At 44.4% G+C, this 14,945-nt stretch overlaps 1 protein-coding gene across 2 annotated transcripts in view; it reads right to left on the bottom strand.

Moving 5' to 3' along the window:
* Window positions 1–1,902: 1,902 nt before the first annotated feature.
* Window positions 1,903–14,945, bottom strand: part of LOC124005429 (protein argonaute-3) — a 42,560-nt gene continuing 29,517 nt past the window's right edge. For both annotated transcript variants that reach the window (XM_046314692.1, XM_046314691.1), the window contains exons 11-19: window positions 13,208–13,341; window positions 12,666–12,850; window positions 9,930–10,089; window positions 9,205–9,295; window positions 8,701–8,895; window positions 8,182–8,316; window positions 7,242–7,343; window positions 6,676–6,875; window positions 1,903–3,569 (exon numbers count right to left, since the gene is read on the bottom strand). In XM_046314692.1, the coding sequence (XP_046170648.1) occupies window positions 3,461–3,569; window positions 6,676–6,875; window positions 7,242–7,343; window positions 8,182–8,316; window positions 8,701–8,895; window positions 9,205–9,295; window positions 9,930–10,089; window positions 12,666–12,850; window positions 13,208–13,341 (1,311 nt within the window). In that variant the 3' untranslated portion in view covers window positions 1,903–3,460. The remainder of the gene's footprint in view (window positions 3,570–6,675; window positions 6,876–7,241; window positions 7,344–8,181; window positions 8,317–8,700; window positions 8,896–9,204; window positions 9,296–9,929; window positions 10,090–12,665; window positions 12,851–13,207; window positions 13,342–14,945) is intronic.

Genomic DNA, 14,945 nt, shown 5'->3' on the forward strand with positions numbered 1-14,945 from the left:
CTTGACGTTCATCATAATGTACGGATGAGAGCTACGCTTGTCGCTTGCTAAACAATGTCCCGATCCAGACACGCCCCTCCCTCAAATGGCACTTAGCCCTACTTCTCACTTTACAACACACCAGAACCAGCCACGTGCACAAAACCCCATCTAACTACAATGCCCTACTCTGTACCAACCAACACATACTTAATGTCTTCTGTCCTCTAGTCTTCCATCTTTTCTCCACTTCTCAGGGGAATCCGATGGCATATCGACTGGCTATGGAATGTAGTCCTCTGGTAATGGGAGGCAAAAGACAGGAGAAAGTGGGGGGAAAACTAATGAGATTATAGACATTGTAGATTTACTGGAGGCCTTTCGGCTTTGTATTCCGGAGCACAAGAAGTGCCCCTGGTTGCGCGTGGAGAAAAGCAACAGTTACGAGCCAGGTCTCGCTCTATAGGGGCCTCATAACCCACAAGGCTCAACCTCAAACACTGCGGGACACATCGGTACCGAACGTTCATGATGACCAGTCAGGGTAACCATCTCATTCCGGTTTTCCCGCTCTCCCCCTACTCTACAGGCGTCAACTCCCGCCCGAGAAAGACGATCTGGATCAGAACAATTATGCTCTAAAAAAAAAAAGTCTAAACGATTCCATTTGGATTCTATGACAACAGGGAAGATCTGACAACAGCTGCCAAGACTGCCAGAAATAGAAGCACCTCTTACTTCCAGAACTCAGAGGAGACAAGTCCACCACATCCCGATCCATAACAGTCTAACAATCCAGACACACGTTACATGTCGAAATACATTCACCGCCAATGTACGCACGCCAAAATAAACAAATGAATGTTATACATTGCCACGGGACACGAGTCAACGACAGTCTATTGCATTATCAACTCTTACATATTTTATTACCTTTAATGATATTATTACTATGATGATTAACTATATAACTACATATGTTAAGATTTTTTTTTTGTTAGCAAAAATAAGTGGTGTGAGCATTGCAATAATGTGAAAGTTACATATACACATCTTCCAATCTGGCTTTTTAAAAAGGCTTTTTGGACACTAGTGAAGATCATGAAGGCTCAAACTCATTGGCTTCCAGCCAGGGGAAGGCTAGAGTTGGGAAGGCTGTCAAATGCAACTACAGGGGGACCCAGGATTCTACCATTGGACCACACTACCGTTCACCTCTTGGGGCAGTCCTTGCCTTGAGAACTGTGTCCTCGTATCATTGATCATTGTACCGTCAAAACAAGAGATCCTCAATGGCAACTGTTTCCACTAACAGTTAGGACAAGAATCCCTACAGTGCCCCACATAAGATCCTCTCGTTTACCTCATTGGGAGGTTTACCACCCCCCCCCAAAGGCCTACTCAAGACTGCAAATTCTCAAAGGGGCGCGGCAAGGAGGCCACCCCCCATAGCACCAGAGGCATGTGTTCGGTCTGACACACACTTCTTTTAGTGCAGATTATTGTCTCTCTCTTGAACACTAGGCATGCCTCACGTCAGAGAGCACAGCGGAGCTAAGCAGCGACCACACAAGTCACTCACTCAGTCCCCCGGACTTCCAAGATTCGTCGAGCTGTTGACTCGAGAAGACAGCGAAGCTACTATTGGTTTGGATGCTCAGTGATATGGAGAAGAAAAAAACTAAATGTCAGCTTAGCTCTCCTGCCGCTCATGACCGAGGCATGCCGCGATTCTTAGTCACCTTGAGTACATGTAGATATAGCAGCTAGATCCGTGTCTGATGAGGATAGAGACAGAGTGCAGCACGACTTGACCTGCTAAAATACTGCTGCTATTAGGCAAAGACAACAGGATAAACTAACACACACAGAATATATAGATTTTCTATCATGAGGATTTCAATGTGATGTAATGTCTGTCAAAAAAAAAAAAAAAAAAAAAAAAAAAAGAGGCAAAATGTAGCTTAGTCAACTTTCTCCAGCTAAATATTTGCCCTTTAACTTCCTTGTTTGAATACATTTTAAAAGGCTAGGATCTCCACATCATAATCCATCGATACAACTTCCATTTAACTGTTCATTTCCAAAACCAGGCACTTGATTTCTAACCCATAACACACTCACTGGCATAACCATTCGACCTCTGAACCCCTCTACTCACCTTCATAAAGAGGAGCAACGGGAAAGTGCCAATTTTGTGAACAGAGTTCACATAGGAGATCTGGGTTCTGCTACATTCTCGTAACGCACTGCTACACACTTCCAGATATTCAAACCGTATCTTCTAGAAGAAGCTTCCTTCCCCTCAGCTAAAAGATTATTGCACTAGGAGAAAGCAACATGATCAGTCATTCAATTTAGGATCTTCCACCACAAATTAAAATCCAAGAGAGCGGAGAGATCGAAAGAGCAATGAGATAGAAAGAATGCAGAATTAAAAACGCTCGTCTCATATTAAATTACTATATCTTGAGCGTACTAATAAATACGGGAAAGAATGGTAAAAAACAAACAACAAAACAAGCACCTTAAATATCAACACGATGTACAGGAAAGAAAATCCAAAACAGGGTCACATTGCAATGTAGTTAGTTGATGTGACAGCACATTAGACCTATGTCATAGGGGACTGACCTAGGGTGTGATATCATTGTATTACCCTCTATGATGTGTGCCAGCGTATACGCACAGCACTTATTGGTTCAAGTCAAATGATAACGAGTTGAATATCATATGATTAGCATCATAGCTTATTCATCAGACAGACTGGAACTTTTGAAGAGAGCATTTACACCGTTTAGACTCCAGGTGGCACTGTGCTCACAATAATAGCTTGTGTTCGTCTCCTACCACACAGTGTCCATTGACACACTCACACTTTTGATAAGTCACCATTGGCTAAAAAAAAAAAGCTGGAGAGGAAAGGAGAGGAAAATACCAGTGTCAAGCTTGTGCGCAGTGATGGGTCTGCACCGATAGAGATCCACCCTTCACACTCCTGATCATTTTCTTCTTCTCTCCTCAACCTTTGATGAAAGAAAATGTCAAAACAGAACTAACCACGAAAAAGGGCAGGAAGTGCTGCCGTTAAAAACTGAGCTGATGTTAAAAGGCATGATGACGAAAGGGAACGATTTCTGCAACGTTGACCATACACATCCGGAATCAAAACAGATCTCCTTCATGACCGGTGAAAAGGAGGGAGGGACTGGAGGAGGGTGGGGGCGGAGTTGGGGTGCCCAGGAAAAGCAGTTGGCTGGGTTAATATTGCATAATAGTGCCAAGTTCTTCCTCTCTTGTTTTAAAGCAGCGTCTGTCTGCATCCTCAGTCCATTGCGGGGGGCTTCCCCCACCCCCCTCTACACAGTGTCAGGTCCGGATTGACTGGTTGTGGGGGGATGCAACCCTCCTTGACTGGCAGGCGGGGCTTGTGTGTGTGTATGTGTGCTTTAAGTGCGGTGATGGTAGTGTGGGGTGGTGCTCAGGCGAAGTACATGGTCCTCAGCGTGTCGTGGTGAATCTGCACCGCCTTGGCCAGAGCCTGGGGGTCCCGACCGTTACTCTGACCAGAGACATGGCTGCCCTCCGCACTGGGAGAAGAGAAGACATTCATCAGGACAGAGAAATACATGAATGATCAGAAAGACAGGTCAACTATTATACACACACTTCTTTGACGCTACATGGTTTTTTACATAGAAAGCTAGCTTTCTGGCGCTGCTTTGGGGGGCAGTAAAATACCTAGCGCTGCTTTGGGGGCGGGGGGGCAGTAAACTACCTAACGCTGCTTTGGGGGCGGGTGGGCAGTAAACTACCTAGCGCAGCTTTGAGGGGGCAGTAAACTAGCTAGCGCTGCTTTGAGGGGGCAGTATACTACCCAGCACTGCTTCGGGGGAGGCAGTAAACTACCTAGCGCTGCTTTGGGGGGGGGCAGTATACTGCCTCGTGCTGCTTTTTTTTTGGGGGGGGGTAATACTTCCTAGTGGTGCTCCTAGTGGCCGCGGACTTTCAAGCAGGGAAACTTAAAACGGTTTTACCATATTTCTATCAGCATGTTTAATGTGCAACCAGAGGGAGAAAATTCTATACCACCTTTACTCCACACACAGAGACCCGTACAAAGCTCTTCCTCACCCTCCATTTGGCAAATATGACCATAATTCTATCCTCCTGATTCCTGCTTACAAGGTAAAATTAAAGCAGGATGCACCAGTGACTCAGTCAATAAAAAAAAGTGGTCAGATGAAGCAGATGCTACGCTACAGGACAGCAAAGACTGGAATATGTTCCGGGAATCTTCAGATGGCATTGAGGAGTACACCACATAAGTCACTGGCTTCATCAATAAGTGCATCGATGACGTCATCCCCACAGTGACCGTACGTGCATACCCCAACCAGAAGCCATGGATTACAGGCAACATCCGCACCGAGCTAAAGGCTAGAGCTGCCACTTTCAAGGAGAGGGACTCTAACCCGGAAGCATAAGAAATCCCACTATGTCCTCCAACGAACCATCAAAGTATGAATACAGGACTAAGATTGAATCCTACGACACCAGCTCCGACGCTCAGACTACAAAAGGGAAGCACAACTGAGAGCTGCCGAGTGACACGAGCCTACAGACGAGCTGAAACACTTCTATGCTCGTTTCGAGGCAAGTAACACTGAAACATGCATGAGAGCACCAGCTGTTCCAGACGACTGTGTGATCACGCTCTCCGCAGCCGATGTAAGACCATTAAACAGGCTAACATTCACAAGGCTGCAGGGACAGACGGATTACCAGGACGTGTACTGCGAGCATGCGCTGACCTACTGGCAAGTGTCTTCACAGATATTTTCAACCTCTCTCTGTCTGAGTCTGTAATACCAACATTTTTAAACAGACCACCATAGTGCCTGTGCCCAAGAACAATAAGGTAACCAGCCTAAATGACTACTGTCCCATAGCACTCACGTTTGTAGCCATGAAGTGCTTTGAAAGGCCAGTCATGGTTCACATAAACACCATTATCCCAGAAACCCTAGACCCATTCCAATTTGCATACCGCCCCCAACAGATCCTCAGATGATGTCTCTATTGTACTCCACACTGCCCTTTCCCACCTGTACAAAAAGAACACCAATGTGAGAATGCTATTCAATGACTACAGCTCAGCGATCAACATCAAAGTGCACTCAACACTCATCAATAACCTGGGACTAAACACCTCCCTCTGCAACTGGATCCTGGACTTCCTGACGGGCCGCCCCCCCCCAGGTGGTAAGGGTAGGTAACAACACATCCAGCACGCTGATCCTCAACACAGGGGCCCCTCAGGGGTGCATGCTCAGTCCCCTCCTGTACTCGCTGTTCACTCATGATTGCACGGCCAGGCACGACTCCAACACCATCATTAAGTTTGCCGATGACAACAGTGGTAGGCCTGATCACCGACAACGACGAGACTATAGGGAGGTCGTCAGAGACCTGGCCATGTGGTGCCAGGAAAACAATCTCTCCCTCAGTGTGATCAAGACAAATGAGACGATTGTGGACAACAGGAAAAGGAGGACCGAGCACGCTCCCATTCTCATTGATGGGGCTGTAGTGGAGCAAGTTGAGAGCTTCAAGTTCCTTGGTGTCCACCTCACCAACAAACTAACATGGCTCAAAACCTATTACCCCTCAGGAGACTGAAAAGTTTTGGCATGGGTCCTCAGATCCTCTAAAGGTTCTACAGCTGCACCATCAAGATCATCCTGCCTGGTATGGTACCTGCTCGCCCTCTGATCGCAAGGCACTACAGAGGGTAGTGTGTACAGCCCAGTATATCACTGGGGCCAAGCTTCCTGCCATCCAGGACATCTATACCATGCGGTGTCAGAGGAAGGCCTTAAAAATTGTCAAAGACTCCAGCCACCCTAGTCAGACTGTTCTCTCTGCCGCACGTCAAGCGGTACCGGAGTGACAAGTCTAGGTCCAAGCCACAAGACTCCTGAACATCTATTGCTGCCCCCCTACCCTCCTTTACACCGCAGATACTCTGTTAATATCTACGCATAGTCAGTTTATTAACTCTACTTACATGTACATATTACCTCAATTAACCGGTGCCCCCGCACATTGACTCTGTACCGGTACCTTCTGTATATTGTCTCGCTATTGTTATTTTACTGTTGCTCTTGAACTACTTGTTATTTTACTGTTGCTCTTGAACTACTTGTTATTTTACTGTTGCTCTTGAACTACTTGTTATTTTACTGTTGCTCTTGAACTACTTGTTATTTTACTGTTGCTCTTGAACTACTTGTTATTTTACTGTTGCTCTTGAACTACTTGTTATTTTACTGTTGCTCTTGAACTACTTGATATTTTTAATTCTTAACTCTATTTTCTTAAAACTGCATTGTTGATTGGTGGCTCGTAAGTAAGCATTTCACTGTAAGGTCTACACCTGTTGTATTCGACACGCGACTAAAACAATTCGATTTGGGGGCAGTATACTATCGAGCGCTGCTTTGGTGGCAGTAGAACACAAAAACAAAAAAAACAGTAATGCCGTACTGTACATTTCACCAAAAATCGATAGGAAATATGAAATAATGTAATAATGTTGAGCACAACAGAGGCGAAGCATGCAGAAACACTGAACCAGCCCAGATTGTTTTGTGCAGTGACAGAGTGACCCCCATCCCTATCCCTGCCAATCACCTGTCGTGCTCCTTGTCCACCAGATGGTAGCGGGCACGGAAGGCCACCAGGTGGGCGTAGTAGGCCGGCGCGGGGATGGAGACGGAGCGTGTACAGCGCACGTAGGTGTGGCACAGCTGGTAGGTGAGCAGCTGGAACTCATCGGCCGTGAAGCAGTTGTCGTCCCACAGGACGTGGTAGTGGGATGGCCGACTGGTCCCCTGGGGAAAGCAGACAGCAGACGTTACACATACTACACAGCCTCAATTTGGGGATTTAATGGAGATGTGGTACAAAAAGTGATGTAGAAAGACAATGGCTTTCCACTAAAACTCTGGACAATTAGAATGAGGTATAGGCCTATTTATTTGCAAATGTAGTCTCATTTATTTCAACTTCAAAACCAAAGAGTGTTTGGTAGTTTAGTTTCAGTAAAGAACGGTTTTACCTTCCAAAAACCAAAACACGCAGTGCGTTTAAAGTCTAAAAAGACAGCTTATTTCCCGAGACTTCGTGAAGTCATTTCCTGAGAGGAAGGTGCAGTGAGGCAGCAGGCTAGATGAACAGGTGGTGAAATGCTGCTGTACCTGTATTCCAGCGTGACTGCAGAGGTAAAAATCAAACTCGTACGGGTGCGTGATGTCCGTGTCCACCGTGGTGCCCGCAGGAATGTTTCCACTGCGTCCAACCTGAACGAAGAGAACATGTCGATTTGGGGTCATTATTAATAACTGCCCACGTTAAAAACATCCTTCCATCTGCCCTGTTCTACTTCAACACCAAGCTTCTCACACATCCATTCATTGAACTTTCCCCTTGGACTCATTTAATGACGTCAGAAAGTGAACGAACGGAGGGAGGAGTAGTGTTTATTTTTTTTAGATTTACCTTTATTTAACTAGGCAAGTCGGTTAAGAACAAATTCTTATTTACAATGACGGCCTACCCCGACCAAACCCTAACGACGCTGGGCCAATTGTGCGCCGCCTTAGATCTCCACAGCTCTGAATGATGTGGTCTACAAATGACCAGAATAATGACTAAATGGATTTCTCCTTGTCCGTCAAAGTTCACTTCACTTGTAAACAAGGTGATAACTCCAAAAGCCCTGCTCTCCCAGGCCTCGAGTGGCACTCCAGGTCCGTCAATCAGGCCTAATGCTATAATGGAACAGAATTACCAGGGGTGAGGAGAGCAGGCCCATTGACAACAGTGTAATTGGATAATTAGGACAACCATTTAGAGCAGTTAATAAAACACCACGGACCCAACTCTGTAACACACAGTTCCCCCCCCCTAATCTATAAAGGGCGTTTCACACTGCTGTGCCAAACAGAGTTGAGTCAAGCTGTAGTCAACTGGCCTGGTTACACATCTACTAAAGCTGTTGGAACGGTGCTAGAAGAAAACATAAGAGTCAGTTTGGGTGTGATTTGGCCCCATAGTGTGACTCAGGCATGGGTATTATCTCAGAATGACCCGAAGGTAGCTGGGAGGGTGGCCGGAAGGAAAAGTGGGCCCACTCACCCTTTCGTTGCGGTCGGCACAGAAGAGGCGGGTGTGGTGGCGTTTCTGGACCACGATGTAGGTGATGCCAGGCTGGTACTCCTTCTCTAAGCCAATGCAGGCCTCGCGGATGGCCAGCAGCTCGTAGTACAACACCTGGGGTGGGCAGATGGACAAAACAGGGTTCAAAACATCCATTATTGACGATATGACTTTGAAAGTCCTCCATCTCCGTTACGGGCAAGTTTTTCCTAGTCCGCACCAGTTGAGGCAGATGATATAGGCCTCAACATTGCACCCTTTCACCACCATCTGACAACGTGACAGGTAAATAAGTCATGTTTTGGTCACAGCCCATGCATGTTACTCTGTCCTCTTAGTGGACCTTCATGATGTGCATCAATGGTTTGCTTACACAGATAGGTAGATGTCCTAACTTTAACATGCAACCTTTGACCCTCTGGTTTCTGATGTTCTGGAGGTTTGGGAGAGAGACTTACATTTTCTTGTCCCCAGGACAATCACTCTGTCTTAACTCACCTGTCTGAACTGGCCCTCTGAAACTCCGTCCCTGTAGAAGATGATCCTGGTGGGCTTGTAGCGGGTCGACTTGTAGAACTGGATCAGCAGCTCTCGGACCATAGAGGCCAGATCCTGGATCACCTCCTGTCTGGGCCTCTGGACCCGGACTGTGGCACAGTACCTGCTGGGGTGGGCGTCCATACTGCCCACCACCTGGAGAGAGAGAAATGTAATAGAGAGAAACAGGGTGAGAGAGAGAGTGTGAGTGAGTGAGAGAAACAAACCAGCGCTGCACAAATTGATTAGCTCTGCACAAACATTATGAACTTGAATGCAGTGGCGATACAGTATAGACCAGGCCACAGAAGTCTCAAACATGTAGTCCTCAGGCCAAGCCTCAGGCCAGATGAGGCCCGCGAGCCTATTTAATGCAGCCTGCGGTTGTCTCAGTAAATGTGGACCATGGTTGCAATAGTAAACTACTACACTGGTAGTAGGCCAATAGGAGTTAAGTGAACTCACTGCAGCAATGGAGGGCTTCTTCCCGTCTCCAGCAGGGGGGTGTGTAACGTCCGCCCCCAGGAAGATGATAGGCTGCTGGAATACTGAGGGTCTGGGTGGAGGAAGAGAGAAGGACCAATGAAGACAGAGTTCAAACAAAGGTTCTCTAATATGATTAAGGGTTTAGATTTCACACAATATGTACATTTATGTCAATCATAAATTGGAAGACTCTTGATTAGGAGATTGATATTGATGGAATATGTGTACAAATAAAATAAACATTCTCAAGACCAATACACACTTTGTTAGGCCTAACAAAGTTAATTTACTGTTTAAACGGATGCCCCGCTTCACAGGTCTAAAGAACATTTTAAAAAATAAATTTGATTCATATGAATGATTCTTTGACAAAACAAATGATTCACTACGTGATTATAGTAGTTGGGATTCGGTTCAATCGCGGTGATCGAAGCATGTGAATCAAAAAATAAATAAATTGTGAATCGCAAACAGTAATTTTAGGAAAAAATATTGGCTGTAGCCTCCCTTTTGGAATTAGGTGGCGACAAAACTTGTTTTGTAGCTACTTCAAGCTGATTTATGCACACATCTAAAGGAAGATAAATATGACTAAATTAGAAAAGGTACATACATTTCCAAAATAAATGTGCTCGCTTTAGCCGAATAAAAATATTTGTTTGGTCATTCGACAGTCCTATCCTCCAGCCACAGTGGCCACGTACCGTTGGTGGGGCACCAGGATATTGTTGATTCCCCCCAGCTTGACGTTGATCTTGAGGCAGAGGTTGGAGAGGGTCTGGGGGGACGTCTTCACCACGTTCTTCACCTGGACACACTGAGTGGCCATTCCTAGGAGAGTGTCTCCCACCCTCTTCACCTCCGCTACACAGGACCAGTAACAGGAAGTGATCAATCAATCTCTGTGCAATTAACAGTCCGATTAGGAAAGTAAAGAGTAAAGTACCACCTATGCATTAAAGGGAAAGCCTTGATAGATACCAGACAGATGTACACCGTCTGTTAACACACAACAGCACACATCCCTTATCGAAGCTGCTTCAGCAACACAAGAGTTTCAAAGAATAGAATAGTAGAGGTATTATATAGATACAGAAAATGTTTGACCGTGAATCAGCACGGATAAGGTGATTCCAACGAACATCATGTGAATACGTACAGTTGAAGTCGGAAGTTTACATACACTTAGGTTGGAGTCATTAAAACTCATTTTCCAACCACTCCACGAATGTCTTCTTAACAAACTATAGTTTTGGCAAGTCGGTTAGGACATCTACTTTGTGCATGACACAAATAATTTTCCCAACAATTGTTTACAGAGATTATTTGCCTGTATCACAATTCCAGTGGGTCAGAAGTTTACATACACTAAGTTGACTGTGCCTTTAAACAGCTTGGAAAATTCCAGAAAATAATGTCATGACTTCAGAAGCTTCTGATAGGCGAATTGACATCATTTGAGTCAATTGGAGGTGTACCTGTGGATGTATTTCAAGGACTACTTTCAAACTCAGTGCCTCTTTGCTTGACATCAATGCAAAACCAAAAGAAATCAACCAAGATCTCAGAAAAGAATTGTACACATCCACAAGTCTGGTTCATCCTTGGGAGCAATTTCCAAACGCCTGAAGGTACCACGTTCATCTGTACAAACAATAGTACGCAAGTATAACCACCATGGGACCACGCAGCCATCATACCGCTCAGGAAGGAGACACGTTCGGTCTCCTAGAGATGAACATACTTTGGTGCGAAAAGTGCAAATCAAACCCAAAACAGCAGGAAAGGACCTTGTGAAGATGCTGGAGGAAACAGATACCAAAGTATCTATATCCACAGTAAAACAAGTCCTATATCGACATAACCTGAAAGGCCACTCAGCAAGGAAGAAGCCACTGCTCCAAAACTGCCAAAAAAAGCCAGACTACAGTTTACAACTGCACATGGGGAAAATATTATAATTTTTGGAGAACTGTCCTATGGTCTGATGAAACAAAAAACAAATGTTTGGCCATAATGACCATTATTATGTTTGGAGGAAAAGGGGGAGGCTTGCAAGCCGAAGAACACCATCCCAACCGTGAAGCACATGGGTGGCAGCATCATGTTGTGGGGTTGCTTTGCTGCAGGAGGGACTGGTGCACTTCACAAAAGAGATGGCATCATGAGGAAGTAACATTATGTGGATATTATGAAGCAACATCTCAAGACATCAGTCAGGAAGTTATAGCTTGGTCGCAAATGGGTCTTCCAAATGGATAATAACCCCAAGCATACTTCCACAGTTGTGGCAAAATGCAGGGACAACAAAGTCAAGGTATTGGAGTGGCCATCACAAAGTCCTGACCTCAATCGTATAGAATATTTGTGGGCAGAACTGAAAAAGTGTGTGAGAGCAAGGAGGCCTACACACCTCACTCAGTTACACCAGCTCTGTCAAGAAGAATGGGCCAAAATTCACCCAACTTATTGCGGGAAGCTTGTGGAAGGCTACCCGAAACATTTGACCCAAGTTAAACAAATGAAAGGAAATACTACCAAATACTAATTGAGTGTATGTAAACTTCATCACACTGGGAATGTGATGAATGATAAAAGCTTAAATAAAGCGCTCTCTAATATTATTCTGACATTTCACATTCTGAAAATAAAGTGGTGATCCTAACTAACCTAAAACAGGGAATTTTTACTAGGATTAAATGTAAGGAATTGTGAAAAACTGAGTTTAAATGTATTTGGCTAAGGTGTATGTAAGCTTCCGACTTCAACTGTACACTACTATTCAAAAGTTTGGGGTCACTTAGAAATGTCTTAAAAAAAAGATAAGCACATTTTTTTGTCCATTAAATTGATCAGAAATACAGTGTAGACATTGTTAATGTTGTAAATGACGATTGAAGCTGGAAACGGCAGATTTGGTTGTATATCTACATAGGCGTACATAGGACCATGATCAGCAACCATCACTCCTGTGTTCCAATGGCATGTTGTGTTCGCTAATCCAAGATGATCATTAAAAAAAAAAAAGGGTAATTAAGCATTAGAAAACCCTTTTGCAATTATGTTAGCAGAGCTGAACCTGGTTGTGCTGATTAAAGAAACAATACAACTGGCCTTCTTTAGACGAGTTGAGTATCTAGGACATCAGCATTTCTGGGTTTGATTACAGGCTCAAAATGGCCAGAAACAAAAACATTTCTTATGAAACTGTTGACTGATGTTTTGCAGGTACTGTTTAATGAAGCTGCCAGTTGAAGACTTGTGAGGCGTCTGTTTCTAAAACTAGACACTAATGTACTTGTCCTCTTGCTCAGTTGTGCACCGGGGCCTCCCACTCCTTTTTCTATTCTGTGCTTTTCTTTCTTTCTTTCAAAAACAAGAACAATTCTAAGTGACCCCAAACTTCTGAACAGTAGTGTATGTCAATGGGTGCCGCCTACCATAGACTGGGGTCTTTCCAGGCAGGATGACGATGATGAGCTGCAGTCCAGAGTAGGTGTTCTTCAGGTGCCTGAACATGGGTTCTACACTGTCGGCTCCCTGGGCGTATTTACAGAAACACGGCTGGCCCTGGATGGGCATCCCAGCATCTTTGGAGATCTTACGCAGCTGGTCTGTGAAACCCCTATTGAAGGAGGTGGGTAATGGATGGAGGAAGAGAGAGGGATGCAGAAGAGAGTGATGGAGGAATTGGGGAGGGAAAGAGGGAGGGAAAGACAGTAATGGAGAATATATAATCTGGTTGGTTAGGGAACGGTTTAGTAATGTAATCCTTGAGAGTCGCTGTGTAAATCCTAAGGTTGAATCAGAGGCGTAGAGGACAAACTAATTACACAAGGATCACTTTCTGGACTACCTGGACCAATGAGAAATGCTCATTTTCGTTTTCCATTGAACATTTTGCCAAGGTGTGCCCTAACGAGCATAACCTAGTTGTACACATAGTAAGTGGGTGAAACAGATAAGACTGGCTGGTTCTTACTTGAGGATCTCCTCACGACACTGCCTCTGTGTGGCAAAACATGCGATGGCCCACATCTTGATCTCCACTCCCGTGTGGAACTGTTTGCCCCTCATGTCCCACACCCCGTGACTTGGGGTGGCCACTGTCCGGTTCTGAAACCACAGTGTAGTACGGTTGATCTGCTGCGTGGTGTACACACACACACACACACACACACACACACACACACTTCTGCATGCACACACACACTTGTTTTTCATATCCTTGTGGGGACCTAAAATGTATTACCATTAAAAACCCTTACTCCAACCTTAACACCTGACCCTAATTATAAGCCTAAACCTAACCCCCAAGTTTAAAATAGCCTTTGTTCTCAGAGGGATCATTATCAATGTTTTATAATTTGGACATTTGGAGATTTCAGGTCCCCACAAGGATAGAAAATCAGTGCACAGTAATCACATACACCCAATGGAGTAGGACATGCTGTACAGATTCAACAGTCAAGACACTTCAGAAAGTCATGCAGGCACACATGTATAAATTACACAGAAAATAATTGTGTGTAGACACCAACACTTATTGGATACATTTAAAGCAAAAACACACATGAAAAAGTATGTGAACCCTTTGGAATTACCTGGATTTCTGCATGAATTGGCCATAAGATTTGATCTGATCTTCATCTAAGTCACAACAATAGACAGTGTGCTTAAACTAATTAACACAAATTATTGTATTTTCCGTGTCTATATTGAATACATAATTTAAACATTCGTAGTTTAGGTTGGAAAAAGGATGTGAACCCCAAGGCTAATGACTTTTCCAAATGCTAATTGGTGTCAGGAGTCAGCTAACCTGGAGTCCAATCAATGAGACGAGATTGGAGACGTTGGTTAGACCTGCCCGATGACATTTAACAAATAATAATAAATAAAACATCTCACAAAATTTGAGTGCAAGAAGCATTGCCTGATGTGAACCATGCCTTGAACAAGAGATATCTCAGAAGAGCTAAGATACGAATTGTTGACTTGCATAAAGCTGGAAAGGGTTACAAAAGTATCTCCCAAAGCCTTGAAGTTCATCAGTCCATGGTAAGACAAATTGTCTATAAATGGAGAAAAGTTCAGCACGGTTGCTACTCTCCCTAGGAGTGGCCGTCCTGCAAAGATGACATAGCATTCTGTACCCTGCTCTTGCAATGAGGTTAAGAAGAATCTTAGAGTGTCAGCTAAAGACTGACAGAAATCTCTGGAACATGCTAACATCTCTGTTGATGAGTCCACAATACGTAAAACACTAAACCAGAATGGTGTTCATGGGAGGACACCACGGAAGAAGCCACTGCTGTCCAAAAAAAAAACATTGCTGCACGTCTGAAGTTCGCAAAAGAGCATCTGGATGTTCCACAGCACTACTGGCAAAGTATTCTGTGGACATATTAAACTAAAGTTCAGTTGTTTAGAAGGAACACACAACACTATGTGGAGAAAAAAAAGGCACAGCACATCAACATCTTGGGGCGGCAGGTAGCCTAGTGGTTAGAGCGTTGGACTTGTAACCGAAAGGTTGCAAAATCGAATCCCCCGGCCTGAAAAGGTAAAAATCTGTCCCTTCGTTCTACCCCTGAACAAGACAGTTAACCCACTGTTCCGAGGCAGTCATTGAAAATAAGAATTTGTTCTTAACTGACTTGCCTAGGTAAAAAATAACAATATTAATAATAATACCATTTTGAAAAAACAACGTTAAA

The sequence above is a fragment of the Oncorhynchus gorbuscha genome, linkage group LG19 (assembly GCF_021184085.1).
Source record: "Oncorhynchus gorbuscha isolate QuinsamMale2020 ecotype Even-year linkage group LG19, OgorEven_v1.0, whole genome shotgun sequence".
NCBI classification, from domain to species: domain Eukaryota; kingdom Metazoa; phylum Chordata; class Actinopteri; order Salmoniformes; family Salmonidae; genus Oncorhynchus; species Oncorhynchus gorbuscha.